General features: G+C 45.3%; 1 protein-coding gene across 1 annotated transcript in view; it reads left to right on the plus strand.

The window, feature by feature from the left end:
- Positions 1–14816, plus strand: part of LOC135913306 (double-strand-break repair protein rad21 homolog) — a 101399-nt gene extending 86583 nt beyond the window's left edge. The window contains exons 19-20 of the mRNA XM_065445897.1: positions 674–823; positions 13524–14816. Of these exons, the coding sequence (XP_065301969.1) occupies positions 674–823; positions 13524–13642 (269 nt within the window). The 3' untranslated portion in view covers positions 13643–14816. The remainder of the gene's footprint in view (positions 1–673; positions 824–13523) is intronic.
- Positions 14817–15056: the final 240 nt, after the last annotated feature.

The following is a 15056-nucleotide window of genomic DNA, read 5'->3' on the forward strand; positions in this document are numbered from 1 at the left end:
GGTGACGGGAAACCAAAACTAAGTCGAACTGGTAGGCAGTGTTGGAATGCTATGCTGTCAGAGCGAGACATGTCGCTCACTTCGCGCCACCAACAGCAGGACACAACGGTGCGCTCGGGTTGTCGCCCATTAAAATTGTGCAGTACTCATCCAACGGCACTATGCCACACGTGCTGTGAAACAGATAGGCGGAGATACTTTTCGTGGTAACTGTGGTTGGCGATGCGTGGTGAGCCACGGGATTTGCTGGTACCTGAATAGGAAACGCATTGCATGGTGGCATTTTTCACGTAACGCAGGCGGGCAAACATACTTCGGAGACGCTGCCACTGTGGGTGGCTACTGCTCTCGGTCACGCATGCCTCGCATTTTTTCTTGTTTACATGGGATCTAGCAATTCAAGAATGCATTGTACGATCGCAGTTAGGGGATACACTGCACGTTGGTGCTAAACGATAATGTTTTCGAGGAATGATAATTAACGGTTAAGAAAAGTAACTGCAGTGGGTAATTTTTTAGTTCTCAATCACGAGCATTGGCACCGTGTAGTCATGCGAAACAGGATTGTATCACCGAACTTCTTTATTAAAAAAATTCGTGAAATCTCGCCACATTTCAACCTCTCATGGAATCGCCCAAGTGCTCATGTGTGATTGCACACACACGATTGCAGCCCCCGTGGCGCAGCAAGGCTCCATGTTGCGTGTGTGGGATCGGCTGCAGCAGTTCAGCGACGACCACGGACTGTGCACCATGGAGACGCTGGTCACACCGGACGCCTTCAACCGGAGAGCCGTGGCCAGCTGCTTCGGTGCGCTCCTGCGTAGGTGGCCTCTCTCTCTTTCAGTTGCTTCCGGCATTGCAAGTACCCTGCGTGTGTACTGAGAACAATGTGGGACCTGCCGTCTTGTTTATGCACTGTATGCACATGTGCACACTGTACTATGTACTTGCAGTGCCCCATAAATTAGCCCACAGAAATGAGTTAGCAATTTCCAGTAGGCACTGCCTGCCATTTACTGACATATTAGGCTTAGGTTAGTGAAGCAGTGAGTGGCCTGTCTCGTAGCATAACGCTTCGAAGAAGACCAATGTGGATTATCGCAGTGTGACCTTAGTAGCTGAAGAATAAATAGTGCTTATAATTTACGAATGTGTGCCTGACCTTATAGTTTGCGTCTAGTGTGTAGGATCTGCCTGTGATGACGCGTGCCATCATATGCTAGAGCTGATACAGGAATGCATTGCTCATATTGTTGTGATTGACAATGATTACTGAAGATTGTGAAATACAGCTAAAGCACTGAAGTGGCTCATTCTCTCTTAAAGGTACAAATACGTAAGGTTGTCAGGGTGTCTACCAACCGGGAAAACCAGGAATTCTCAGGGATTTTTAGTAGTCTGGGAAAACTTAGGGAAAACTCAGGGAATTTGTGCCTCCATCAGGGAGGATTAGCTGTAATTTTATTGAAAGCGTCGAAAGTTGCGGTAATGCTGGCTCGAGTAACAGACAGGAATTATAACGAATCGTCATTGACGCCCTGTCGTCGGCTGTAGGAGTTGCCAGTGTAGAATCAACGACCGACTTTCCGGATTCCCGATAATTTGGACGGCTTCGCGGCACCACCACGTACTCCATAGAGTCAATGTATCAGAACATCTGAAATTTCGGACGCAAGAACTCTTTGGCGTCCGATTTTCCGGACGTTCTGCATGACCGCAGGTCCGAAACTGCATTAATCAAAGCCACCACCGCTGCCATTTTGATTACCTCGCCGCCTCGAACCGGCGCTATCGCACGCAGATCCGCTGGCAGCCATAGCCACCACTGCGGCAACGCTACGCCTAGCTGCTTCGACGTTCGCTATTGAGCTGCTTGCCGTTCGGTGCCGTGTTTCTTCATTTCTCCGCTGTCAGCAATAATTTTGGCTTCGAAGCTCGGAAAGCACGATGAATTCCATAATGCTGGTTCCTGAAAGTTAGTTTTGTCTCAATGCAGTTGTGTGACGCGGTAAAGCATTAGCAAAAGTATTGCGGTGAAGCTTAACAAGCGTAGGAAGGGGCAATTGTCACGGGACACAGTATGTATTCCTTAATTTTACACGCACGCACCCGCCCTCTCCTGTCGCAGTAGGAGCCCCGCTATGCCTAATAAGTGTGCTGACAGGCATTCAGAGCTTTTCCAGACGTGCCTGTGTCGATTTGAGCCCTTAAGAGCAGTAAAAGACATGCATTTATTTTTTTTGGACTGCCTAAATTTTCGGAAGTTTTCGCGGCCCCTAGGGGGTCCGAAAAATTGGATGTTGACTATAAGCTGACCAAGAGTATGCTTCAAATGGTCTGTAGTGCGAACGCGCAACAGAAGGAGCATGAGAACAGAAAGGACCCCAGCGCATTGAGGAATGAACGGGGGATGAAGTATGCAAGTGCTTCTTTGAAGGAGCCTGAGCTCAAAAAACACTCTTGGCTGACGCCGAGATGCAGGTGTCCCTCATACAAACTAAAATAAACTCTTTAAAGCAGTGGAACACAACACTGAGGTGTCGTGCGCGAGCTGTATGTCGGGACAGTTGAGGTTGACATACGAGCTGTTGAGAGAGACTCAATTGTGACAAAATTCGGGCCTCATACCACTGAGCTTCCTATCAGTTGGTATAAGTAGCTCATATTCGAAAATATTTGCTTCTGTATGCATCTCCTTTTTATTTGTATTTGAGAATGTCTGACTCGATTTGCAATTTCTTTCGAAGACATTTTATTTGCTGTGCATTTTACTAACCCCTCCCTTCTATTCTTTTTTTTTTTGAATACCATAAACACTACTCCTTAGTATTCAAATTGGATTAAGTCGGTTCTTTTAAAAAAACATTCTTATGCTTATGAAAGAGTAAGAGCATCGGGCGATATGATTCCAGCCCGTCTTGACATAAAACATAGTTCTGCATCACTCAGGAAATTTCGCAAAGGCACTCAGGGAAAACCTGGAAAACTCGGGGAATTTGGAAATGTCAACTTGGTAGACACCCTGGTTGTTGTTTTACAGTATGCTAAGCATTAGAAGCTTAATCGATAAAGGAAAGATACCTAAAAAACACCTAAATGTTCTGACATGTGGACTCTACTATCAAGATATCTCCACATAAGTGCTGCATAAATTTAATAAGCTATGCAGCCCTACAGGCATACATAACCAGCAGAACCATGTACTCGGCACCATATGTCAAACTCGCAGCCACGGACTTAGCCAAATTAAACACAATGATCAGACAAAGCACAAAGGCAGCCCTGGGTCTTCTGGACCACGTGACCACCGCAAGGCTAGTGGCCTTAGGCATGCACAACACGATCGAGGAGCTCTTAGACGCTCACCACACAGCCCAACTCTGTCGTCTCTTGGTAACCCCGGCTGGCCGCACAGTCCTCTGGAAGCTGTCTCAAGGCTATCCCCGAGGTTACAGAGTACATGACGATTCCGCAAAAGGTCAGGGGGCATATTTATGCCCCACCTCTACCCCGTAACATGGACCCCGAGTTCCATCAGGGCCGTCGGCAGGCCCGTAGTGAAGCCATTTGGCAACGCTATGACTCGCAAGATGGAGTGGTCTACACAGACGCTGCCAGACACCCTCGCGGTGGTAGAGGATCACAACGGAGGATTGATAGAACTCACAACAATCACGGCTGGCTGAGTGGTGGAAGCGGAGGAAACCGCGATTGCCATGGCCATGCATGCAGATACACAGACGCAGCCAGACACCCTCGCGGTGGTAGAGGATCACAACGGAGGATCGATCGAACTCGCAACAATCACGGCTGGCCGAGTGGTAAAAGTGGAGGAAATCATGCCAATTGCCATGGCCATGCATGCAGATACAGACACAGCCAGACACCCTCACGGTGGTAGAGGATCACAACGGAGGATCGATAGAACTCGCAACAATCACGGCTGGCCGAGTGGTAAAAGAGGAGGAAATCATGCCAATTGCCATGGCCATGCATGCGGAATCAAATACCGTCATCAGCGACAGCAAGCAGGCCATCGGCAATTTTGTCCGCGGTAGAATTTCCAAACATGCGTACCATGTCCTCACACGACATCCCCTAAGCGGCTTGAAAACCCTCATGTGGACCCCCGCTCACGCGGCTGTGCCCGGCCATAGGTATCGCTTGAGGCGTCGCGCACTCCCACCACCGGCCAAGCAACTCGATAAAACGCAAGCGGTCGCGTTTCGGCGACTTCAGACAAACACATACTCACACCCAAAGTACATTAACAAAATCACAGGGGGCAAGGAAAGCGACCAATGCTCTGTTCAGAAACAGGAACACCCACACACATAATGTGAAAATGCACCTCGCTACTGTTTTCTCAACCCCCCGTCAGCAGAGCCCAATCCCTCAGCTACGCCCCCCTTTACCCTTCCCCCTTTCAATAAAGTTTATCACCACCGATAAGCTGTTTCATTTTATACTGTACACGAATGCAAGTGCACTTACAGAAAGAGATTGCTACTGCACTTCCGTTTACTGTTTTTTGCTCTTTGATAGATCTGTACTCTGGAAATGATATTTCTGGAATATTTAGTTCTGGAATGGGGGTGCCCTTCGGCATGGTAATAAAGTGTGCTGCACTTTGTCATATGACTGTCAGTGTCGTATGACTGGAAAGTTCAATTTTCCAGGATTATCCTGTCTGGACTTTCTGAGAACTCTGAACTTGTCAACAGCAACGGTGCATGGACTCTCACATTGTCGCACAGGCTGCGAAAGCAAGCACATTTTTTTTAATGAGATATGTCTTCGTAAATGCGCACAGGTACCCAGGTACGTGTGAGGTGGACAGCCACTGCTGTAGCTCAGACGATAGAGCACCACACACACACACCACACGTGAAAGTGCTTGCGATGGCATGCCATCCTTTTCTAGATGTATTCAAAGAAAAAGTTCGTCGCTCATCGAGAAATACATTCCACACATAGTCATTGTGTCAAACTGGCCATCGCCGTGGTACACTCAACCGTTAAAAAGGCTCTGTAATAAGAAAAAACATTTTTCTGTCTGCAAAACTAACCGGTACTGGGAAACGGACTACTTATAAGGCCGTGGCTACTTGATACAAAAAAGCTGTCAAGCACACCAATGATTCATTTTTTGACAGTACATTACCATTTCTTCTAATTACTAACCCTAGGCAATTTAGGAGCGTAGTCAACAAAAGAGAATTCAGCTGTCACTCAAGCGATCAACTAATCCAACTTGATCAATGCGCAAATGTTTTGAACTCTGTGTTTGTTCTGTAACGTCTACTGTAGGGGTTGAAGGACGGACTCCGGGATGGAAACCACAACTTGGGAGTATTTATTCTACATTATGTACAGGGACGTGAGGGACAAGTAACACTCGTACAGTCATTACGGGCCGGCAGCAACTCGGACGCTGCGGCCCGCGGCAAGAAGTTCGAGAGAGGTGAATCAGGGAATCAGGGACTATCCCAGAATCTCAGGTCTCTCTGGAAGGCTTCTTATAAACCCTTCGAGCACTGTAAGTCACGTCATGTTTGACCAATGGGAGAGTCCGCTCCGATGACGCCACTTTCAGCCAATGGTAGGCGCCCGTGTCGCGGTGTCACACCTGGCGGCTCTTTGCGGTCTTGCCTCGCAGACTGGCAATGCACTTCTAACGAGGAGAAGGGGAGGGCTGCTCATGCTCCATTGTCGGATGCCCACCTGCTAATCCCGGCGGCGCACGAACTTGTTGGCACGTGAACTTGTTGCCTTAAACTTGTTTGCTCGGCCGCTCCTCTGGAATGTGCTTTCCTGCTTCGGCATTCCTCAATTAGCTGTGCTGCGACTCGAAGTGGTTTGGGGAACTCGAAGTAATCGCAGGAAACAGCTCCATATCTAACACTACCCAGTACTGACTTTTTACGGATGGACCCTATTGTGTTTGATATTGCTGGCATAGAAAGAATAATAGATAAGTTAAAAGTTTCTTCATCATGTGGCATTGACAATGTATATTCCAAGTTTTTAATCAGGACTAAAGTGTACAGCTCTGTAATGCTTTCTCATCTATTCCAGCAATCTCTTCTGACAGCCTTCATTCCAGAAGACTGGAAGGTTGAGGAGGTGATTCCCTTGCACAAGTCTGGGGATAGCCATTCGCCACATAATTATCGGCCCATTTCACTTATGTGCATTCCCCGTTAAATTATGGAACATGCCATGATCATCAGCATGGATTTCGCAAATCATTTTCCTGTGAAACTCAACTTTTATCATTTACACAGGATCTAAATTCCATACTTTACAAGAGATCTATTGTTAGCTGTATATTCCTAGATTTTTGTAAAGCTTTTGACAAGGTTTCTCATCAACTGCTTACTTTTTTAAACTAAGTACACCTAACCTTGATCCTAACGTTCTTTAATGGCTGCACTCTTTTCTCACCGATTGCTTGCAATTTGTTGCAGCTAATAGCACTTCCTCTGTCACTTCTACAGTTGGATCAGGTGTGCCACAGGTCTCTGCACTGGGACCTTTGCCTTTTCTCATTTATAGTAACAATTTACCTGATAGGTTATGCTCATCGATTAATCCTTTTGTAGAAAACTGTCGTATACCGCGAAATTAACAGCAACTCCGATATAGGTCGTCAGTCTGATATCCAGTATGCTCCTGACTGGGCTAACACATGGAACATGGAACTAAGCATTAACAAATGTAAGCACATAATGTGTTTCTCGTTGTGATACTACACTGCTCTCATATCATCTTAATACTAGTAACCTCAAATCTGTGCCCTGCTACAAATATCTAGACATATTTATTTCTTATCTTTCTTGGAAGATGCATTTAGACGATATAACCAACAACGCTAATCGCATGCTGGGCTACATACGCCGCAATTTTTATCTTTCTTCTTGTTCTGTAAAACTATTTCTTTATAAATCGTTAGTTCGTACAAAACTTGAATATGCTGCATCTGTCTGGGACCCCAGTGAAGAGACGCTCATCTATCAACTTGAATCTGTCCAGAACTGGGCAGCTCTCTTCATTCTTTCTAATTATCACCGTAACTCCAGCGTCACTACTGCGAAAGCAAGCTTATAATTACCATTGGTTATCACAACGTAGGAAAATATTCTGCCTTTGCCTATTCCATAAGATGTAGTATGACAACCCCATTAAGAATAAATTCATAACCCTCCCTTGTTGCGTTTCAGCTCGCATCGACCATTGCCATAAGGTTGGTATTCCTTCATGCCACACCAACCACATTTTCAATTCATTCATCCCCAGTACGTCAGCCAGTTGGAATCGCCTTCGCCGATCTGTCACGAAAATATTTGATAATCCAAAGTTCAAAGCTGCTTTAACTGACCTGCTGTTGTCAAAACACAAGAAATTGTAGCACTATCGTTTTTATTTTTGCTTAGCCTATTTTTTCTTTTACTTTTTTATCCCACCAATCTGTGTTTTGTAGGCGTATGTTATTGTTTTGAATATCATTTCTTTGGTTTTCTTTCTTTGTTGGTAAGATCTCTTTATGCATTGTATGCTCAGCGGGGTTTTTTTTTCCTTTTTTTTTCACCTTGTACTATGCGCTATCTATGGTCAATTTCTTTATTGTATTAATGTAAAACTTTCTTTTTCTTTTAATTTTGTACAAATTTACTGCTGTTTTTTCTGTTGTTTTTTCTTTTCCACTTTGTCAAATGTACCCACTCCCCTCTCTAATGCCCTCGGGCCCTGAGGGTAATGAAATAAATAAATAAAGCAGCAACATAGAATTAGTGTTCTCCTTCAAATAAATATTCAAATGATCTTTTGTGTTTCTTGAACGTCCATGTCCGTAATGTTTTAAGCATTGTATTTATGCCCTGAATATAGCGGATGCACTGAGGAGACAGGCGGGGTAATGTGTCATTACAGCCTGCCAAAGTGTGCTGTCACTTAGGCAGGAGGTTGGCAAGTTCGGTTGTTTGGTTGAGCATTGACATTCTCAAAAGACAGTTCTAGCTCTACAGGACTGCAGAAAGACGGGGCTGTGTTTGTATCCATCTCTCTGTGGTCCCATAACCAGCGCTGTGTTTCAGAACATCTTTTTGGGAAAGTACTTGAAAAAAAGAAAACTGCACCACAAGTGAAGGCAAACTAAGCAAAGCCACCTCGCAGAGGGTCTGTCCACCGGGCTTCTCTTGCAGCGTCCTAAATGCCAGCTGATAACACTGTAGACAGCGTGTGTACTGCATGTGTGCAAGCTGTATGCTTTCTCAAGTGCAACCTCAGCCAGGAGCTCTTCGTGGCTCAGCTGCACGCGATGCTGGAGATTTCTTTTTACCGATGTGAAAAGCTTGTGTCCCGTTTTTTTAAGTGTAATTACTGTCTGAGGCCACCATTCCACCTGGGAAACAAATAATTAATGACAGCACCTCTGATACAACCAGCTCAAAACATGCGGTAAATGTAGCCCAGCTTCCGACATGAAAAAAGTAGTCCCGTTAAGTCACTGAAACCGGAAACGGTGGTCACGTGGTATCACAAATATTTTAAATGGACCCTGAAACACTTGTTGAACGTTGCAAGAAAACATTGTGGATGCGTTCACAAGGCTCCTGTGAACATGTAGTCCATATATGATTGCACGGCATGCAGCAGGATATTTACTATCTTGTGTCGAAATCGGTGAAAAATTGCTTGTTCTTGCTTCCGTAGTGTTGTCAGACAGCGTCAGCAGTAGCAGCTGGACTCGCAACAGCTACTGGCTGATTTCATGATCGCCAAGAACATCCTCAGTAATGCAGTTATTGCTCATTTGTGTTAAGTAGATGAAAAATATATATATGTCTGTGATCTCAGAGAAACAAAGAAATCATTTCATCATTGCACTGCACATCTAAACGTGACAGTTGCGTGTTGCTGTGTCTGCTATTTGTGGCCTCCCAAGACGAAAAGCATGGGGTAGATACCACAGATGCAACAGGGTGCCGCCAGGAGCAGTCTCGCATTCCACATTTGGGCATTGCTCCCTTGTGTCCCCATGCTGTCTCTCCTGTTTAGCTTCCAGTGTGCTAGTGGAAATGAAAGGCGACAGAGCCACTGATCACTCTAGTAACTACATCTAACTTTGCATGTGCTTGAAGGATTTGAAAACTTTTCATAGCGGGAGATTCGCGAGGTTATGTCAATAGTTCTGTTATGTTGGATGGTTATGATTAGTTATAAAAGTGTTTCAGGGCCTATTTAAGAGCCCACTAGTCAGCCCATTTTGGTAGTTAAAGGCCATACACTGATCTTGTTCCTGAAAGCTGCCAAATTGGTCTTTCTAATTTGGCGCTTCTCTTGGATACATAGAGGGACACGATTCCCTCTTGTCCCTTCGAGTGCTGAATGGATTCGGCTTTCAGCAGTATGTCTATTGGCCTCGAGCTCCACCACTGGAAAAGCTGGTGCCACCGTCGGCGTGACGTGCTAGGAGGGATCACGTGGACATAGCGGCCGCGTCGGCTGCTTCGGGAGCGCCGAAGCGAGCGGAAAACGAGTTTAAATTCCCTCGTACGCTGCGGTCCTCATATAGTGGCGAAATTTTCCCGCTTCGAGTGTCTCCTTTACAACACTTGAAAGCACTACAATAGGTAGTGGCTGCCTTTGAAGGCGCGCAACATGGTAGGCTGCTGCTCGCTGCCGCAGGGCCGAACGCACGTAACGGAGGCCGGTGTCAGCCTTATTCACACGTAGCCGCAGGACAAGAAGCTGCGTGAAGCTTGGCTCGCGAAACATAAAACCGGCAAACAGTCATCAGCTACAACTCGGGTATGCAGCAAGCACAGACGCGAGGAAGTTTTCTGCTACGGCGCCCAGTCTGCGACTGAAAACGCGCACCGAGACGCTCGCCCGAGTCCGCTGCCCGACTAATGTCATGACACTTTGGTCTATGAACTTGTCGATGCTATAGATACTGGCGAGTTGAGTGGAGTGAAAAGGCAACGGTAAGAAGCACATTTAAAAAAAGCATGGCATATGCTCATGTTTGTGTTGTGAATTAATGCACTGGATTAAAAAAAGAAGGAGCAGCGGGAAATGGCATGCCGAGAACACCAATAAACATACAGTGTGACGCAACTCGAGAAATAATATTGAAAGGTCAAAGAATTTAGAAGAAAAAAAAGATAGAATCGTCGCGACGGCACATCACAGTCCCCGTAGGCGTCGAAGTCTGTACAGTGAAATTATTTTTGAACAGCTCTGATAGCACCCACGCAACAATGGTTGCTTGCATACTGTCAAATGCTCAAATTCTGCGGCCTGAAGCTCATGGCGCGGTGCGAAAACGCGCGCGCGGAGAAAGCGAAATAGTGCGCGGACAAGCATGCAGACGTGCAGTCGGTCGCTGCGAATCTATGCGATCGCTGCATTGAGGCTTCGTTCTATTGCGCTCCATTTAGTTATACAAACACTATAAGAACATATTTCACATAGCTTGCTCTCAGCGTTTACCTACCTTTCACGCAAGAAGCCGGTTCGGGAGACTCCATCGCGGCGACCGCGTGCAGTGGCGTTCGCTGTATGTATTCGGTAAAGAGATAGCGTCTGTAAACGATTGTGTGCTTTCAGTTTGCCCAAGATTATCATTTAGACAGTAAAAAACTTCTCTCGTTTAGAAAGTACTTACAGAAATGTCCGGGAGAGCTCGCGCGTGGTGTTTTCAGTGAGCGCTGACAGCAAAACCTATGAGGAGCGCACCGCGTGATCCCTCATACCATGCCAGCGAGGTGCTTCCGCTAGATGGTGACTCCGTAACTCCTCGCCGCCAATAGTCTGTGTGTTCGCATCAGTAATTCTAGTATATCTGGTACCATGGAACTGCCACAACAGGTTTTGGTGGCGTGATCAGTCTCCTTCACGTCTGAAGCCACCCTGCTCTTGACACATTTGGAACTGGCTACAATAAAAGTTAACGTAATTATTTGTTGCACTCAGGGAATTGAGGCCCGATAGTGTAACTACTGGTTCAACGGCTATACAGTAGAGCAATAAAAATGAGACGAAGATATTTAGCACAGTTAAAACTACCTTGATATATCGAACTTCAATATAATGAAATTCTCGATATAACGAAGTATTTAACTTTTCATAACCTCTTGTCCATGGAACACTATGTAATTAGAACCTCATTACAGCGAAGTGTGCAACTTCATTATAACAAAATTTCGCTTCCCCAGCAAAGGAGTGCCGAGATAATAAATGGAAACTTCCACAGATACAGATAGTCAAATGATTGAATTACAAGCAGCTGCTTGCAAACGCACCTCAAATCGCGCAAGAGCAACTGACGACCCAGAGCCGCATCATGTTCCCTAAAGTCCACTTGTGATAAGATCCTATCGCGGCCCGCGCAATTTGTGCTTTAGGTGCGAGTGTAATTGGGACAGTGAGAAAGGCTTCAGGCACGAGTGCCGCCTTCCCGCGCGAGCAAAGTGAAAGAGGGAGAGGGGAACGAGCTCACGATAACGCAATCAAGAGTGCATGGGGAGCGGGGGTGGGGGAGGATAAAGTTGTGCGTGTCGCGATTTATGGCGCGCATCTCGGCTGTGCCTTCGCATGGCTGTAAGCACGGCTGAGCGCATACGCAGCCGCGCACCCTGCTCTAAAGGTAATCTGCTATGTATGCAATGAGTGGGCGTGCCGAGATGGCGTGTGGCATCATGTAAACTATTTCCGCGCGTTTAGTGTTGAAGGTTGCGTAATCTCACAAGTTTTGCTCACCCCTTGGAGCGAGAGACAGACTAAGCATTCACTCCCCACCGCCAGTGCTTTTCCAGATGGCGTACATCCGAGTGCGGGTGACGCTATCAGCCGCAGGGGTGGAGTGCACGCGAAAGCGTGGCTGGCTTCGCTTAACTCGTACCGCCGATGTGAAGATGTCATCGACGTTTCATGAAACAGTATCATTTGTCGCCGACTCTCAAATTCATCAAAATATATTGCTTTCTCATTCAAATTTGCTTTTGTTTTCTCGATTGCCTGATAATTTGGAAAATTCTGGGGCCCCTTCCCTGTAAGAAAAATTGATTGGCGACTAAAGTAAATTGCTGATTTCATCTACTTCGCTATATCTAGGTTTAACTGTACTCCTTTAACCCTTTGCCACTCCTGCAATAACTCGGGCACCCACACTAGCGCAGCCCCTGCCAGTCCCTAGTATATTTGTTTTATGTTTACAGCGCACCTCCCGCCTCTCCAGAAGCAACCAGTGCGAAATATAACATTGCATACCCTTTGTCCCACCAATGGAGAGGTCATTGTAAACAAACGCGAACCTTTAGGTTAAGTTTTGGCTATGGGTGGAGCAAATGTCACAGTGCTCTGCCGTTCTGTCACAGCAGTGTATCCATTGCAAGCCTGTTTGGCAGGTCTGTCACCAATTTGACAGGCAGAGATTTATGAATACTTGACGTATTATCAGTTGGAAAAAATGGGACAACAGAGAGCCAGTTTCTATGCGGCATGAAATGTCAGATGAGCCAACAAAAAAAATAATAAAGAAACTGGCTGGGACTGAGAATTCAAAAAACAGTCGTGGCCATGAACAGCGTGGCGTGTCTACGTCTGGACTATTACAGACGTAGGAATATATGACCTGTTTTACAAAAACAAATTCCTTTTGCAAAAAGGATTCCTTTGTCAGTTTTGGAACCTTGCACTGAAAGTTTTGTGATGTTCAAAGGGCGCCAGAGTGGTACTTGCCTCGGGTAAGTTTACAGAGAGAAGTTTCACGAGCAAGTGAAATCTACAACAGAAGATTTGCTGAAGTAACTGTGATCTCAAAAGAATGTGTTGCTTCATAAATCTGTGTTGTGTTTTCTGCTGCTGCTGGTATAGTGCATCTAAAGCTAACTCATGGGTCCAACAGGAGGCATGTACCCAAGGCAAGCTTTAAAATAAGATTCTTGCAAAAAAGTCCCCACCCTGTTTCTTCTTTTGATTTTGTTCCTCAGGAGTTTTATGGATTTTGAAGTTCACAGGTATGCCAGGAAGTCGCAGAGGTCATGCGCATAAGCTAAACGAAAAGCAGTTCTTGCAAAGCAATGCTTGCAAAATGTTGAAAAGCATTTTGTGGAGTTCCGCCATGACAGATTTTTCGGCTTCACAACTGGAGTCGCGAAGCTGGTGAACCTGTCAGCAGCACAGGAGGAGGATACCAGAATGTGGTGATGGTTATTTCATGCGGCAGTGACGGTGAAAGCAAATACGAACTGCACCAACTGCAAGGCATTTAATGTAGCGACATGCAAATCGCACTTGCTGGTGTGAACATTGGTTGCCACGATGAGCTCCTCAGTTGCCAGTCGGTCCCGTGGCCTTTTTCAATTGACCGTGTGAGTGCTGTCAAAGTGCTGGCTTCTTTTGTTGCTTCTAATGATCCATGAAGCACACGTGGTTTAACTGGCATGTGACAAACCAAATGGTGATGTGTTTATAAGCTAGGTGCTCTGAATTCGTGGCTGCTTCTCATGCAGGTCTTCACAAACGCCAGCTGGTGCACCTCAGTCAGGATCAGCCATACGGCCCAATCGTGATTGAAGTGAACCAGCAAGAACAGGGCACCCCACCAATGGCTGGGCACCTCAGCCCCTGAGCGACCACCACACAACTAGCACTGGAAGCAGCGTCAGTGTGGGACTACATTGGGACAACACTGTCTTTGTTGTCTCTCTTGACAGATCAGGTCGCAAATTTCAAATATCTCCCAAAAGTTGCCATTTTCTGCATCATCAGTGTCGCCGAAGAGGCAGACACAAAGCCTTCTCTGTTTCTTTTTAATGATTATGGGTCTCAGATGAAGCATTGGGCAAGGAGAGCGTAACAGCAAGAAATGAGTAGAAACAGCAATATTCACATATGCAGCTTAATATAAAAACATTGAAGAATTGCTTAAAAAGAAACGTATGCAGAAATATACTAGTAGGGTTCTTTGAGCTCTTGCTGCTGAGGTCTTTGTGTTGGAAGTACAGCTGGCATTTTTTCTTGGTCTTCTTTTACGATTGCTATTTCTGGCATCCTTGTGGAAATGCATATTAATCCACTTAGGAGGAGATTCGGATTCGTCCAAAAGTGATGCAGATTTAGTTGACCTATTTCCCCGCTCAACACAATGGCAATAACTATGAATTGAACACTGAGAAACATAAAAGCCATTTACAGCAAGCTGCAGTGATGTAACAACAGCCTCTTTCTTTTCTGTTTATATATATATATATATATATACACCATGTTTTCCCTTATGTAAAATAACAGACGAAGGTGCTCAGAAACATTTCTAAGCACTGGACATTTTTATGATAGATTTTGTAGCTGGTTTTATCGGTCAGTTGATAGCATTTACATTGCATTCATGTGACATTTGTTGAGTGTAATTTTGAAATGCTACACTAAATGTTAAATAGTTATCTAGTCATTTGCCTATTTTACATTTTTAGCTTGTACTGATGTCAGCACATTCTTTTGTGCCAAACTTGTTTTTATGAGTCAGCATTTACCACATGCTATGTGCATGAGTGAATCTCATGATTTTATGGTTTTATGACATGGTTTTATGACAAGTCTCCTTGAGGTGCTGCAAACTGTTTTGTTGTTTATTAACATTGTCAATTTTTTGTTTATGAAGTTCTCCACTTGTTTGTTTTTTATCTGACTTTGTGATTGTTACCTGTGATAAGGCACACTGATGGTACTCATATGGACTTACCTCAGCGTTGGCCCAGCTGTGATGTTTTCAGAGCTTCGAGATACCGTTTTAAGGTTTTATTTTATTTAATAAAGAAATTCTATAGTTCATAATTTGACTTTGTGGCATTCCACTGTTTGCCATCTTCCTGCATTGAATTTGAAGCAAACCATTTCACACATTATCACACTTGACTCGGTGACATGTAGGTGTGCACACAAAACACGACAAATCTGGAGCACTGGATTAACTGTTTCTATGGGTCAACTTGTGCCCTGCAAATCAAAACAAACTACAAAGTGGTAGTACCCGCCGTGGTTGCTTG

Source organism: Dermacentor albipictus, chromosome 6 (assembly GCF_038994185.2).
Source record: "Dermacentor albipictus isolate Rhodes 1998 colony chromosome 6, USDA_Dalb.pri_finalv2, whole genome shotgun sequence".
Classification (NCBI taxonomy): domain Eukaryota; kingdom Metazoa; phylum Arthropoda; class Arachnida; order Ixodida; family Ixodidae; genus Dermacentor; species Dermacentor albipictus.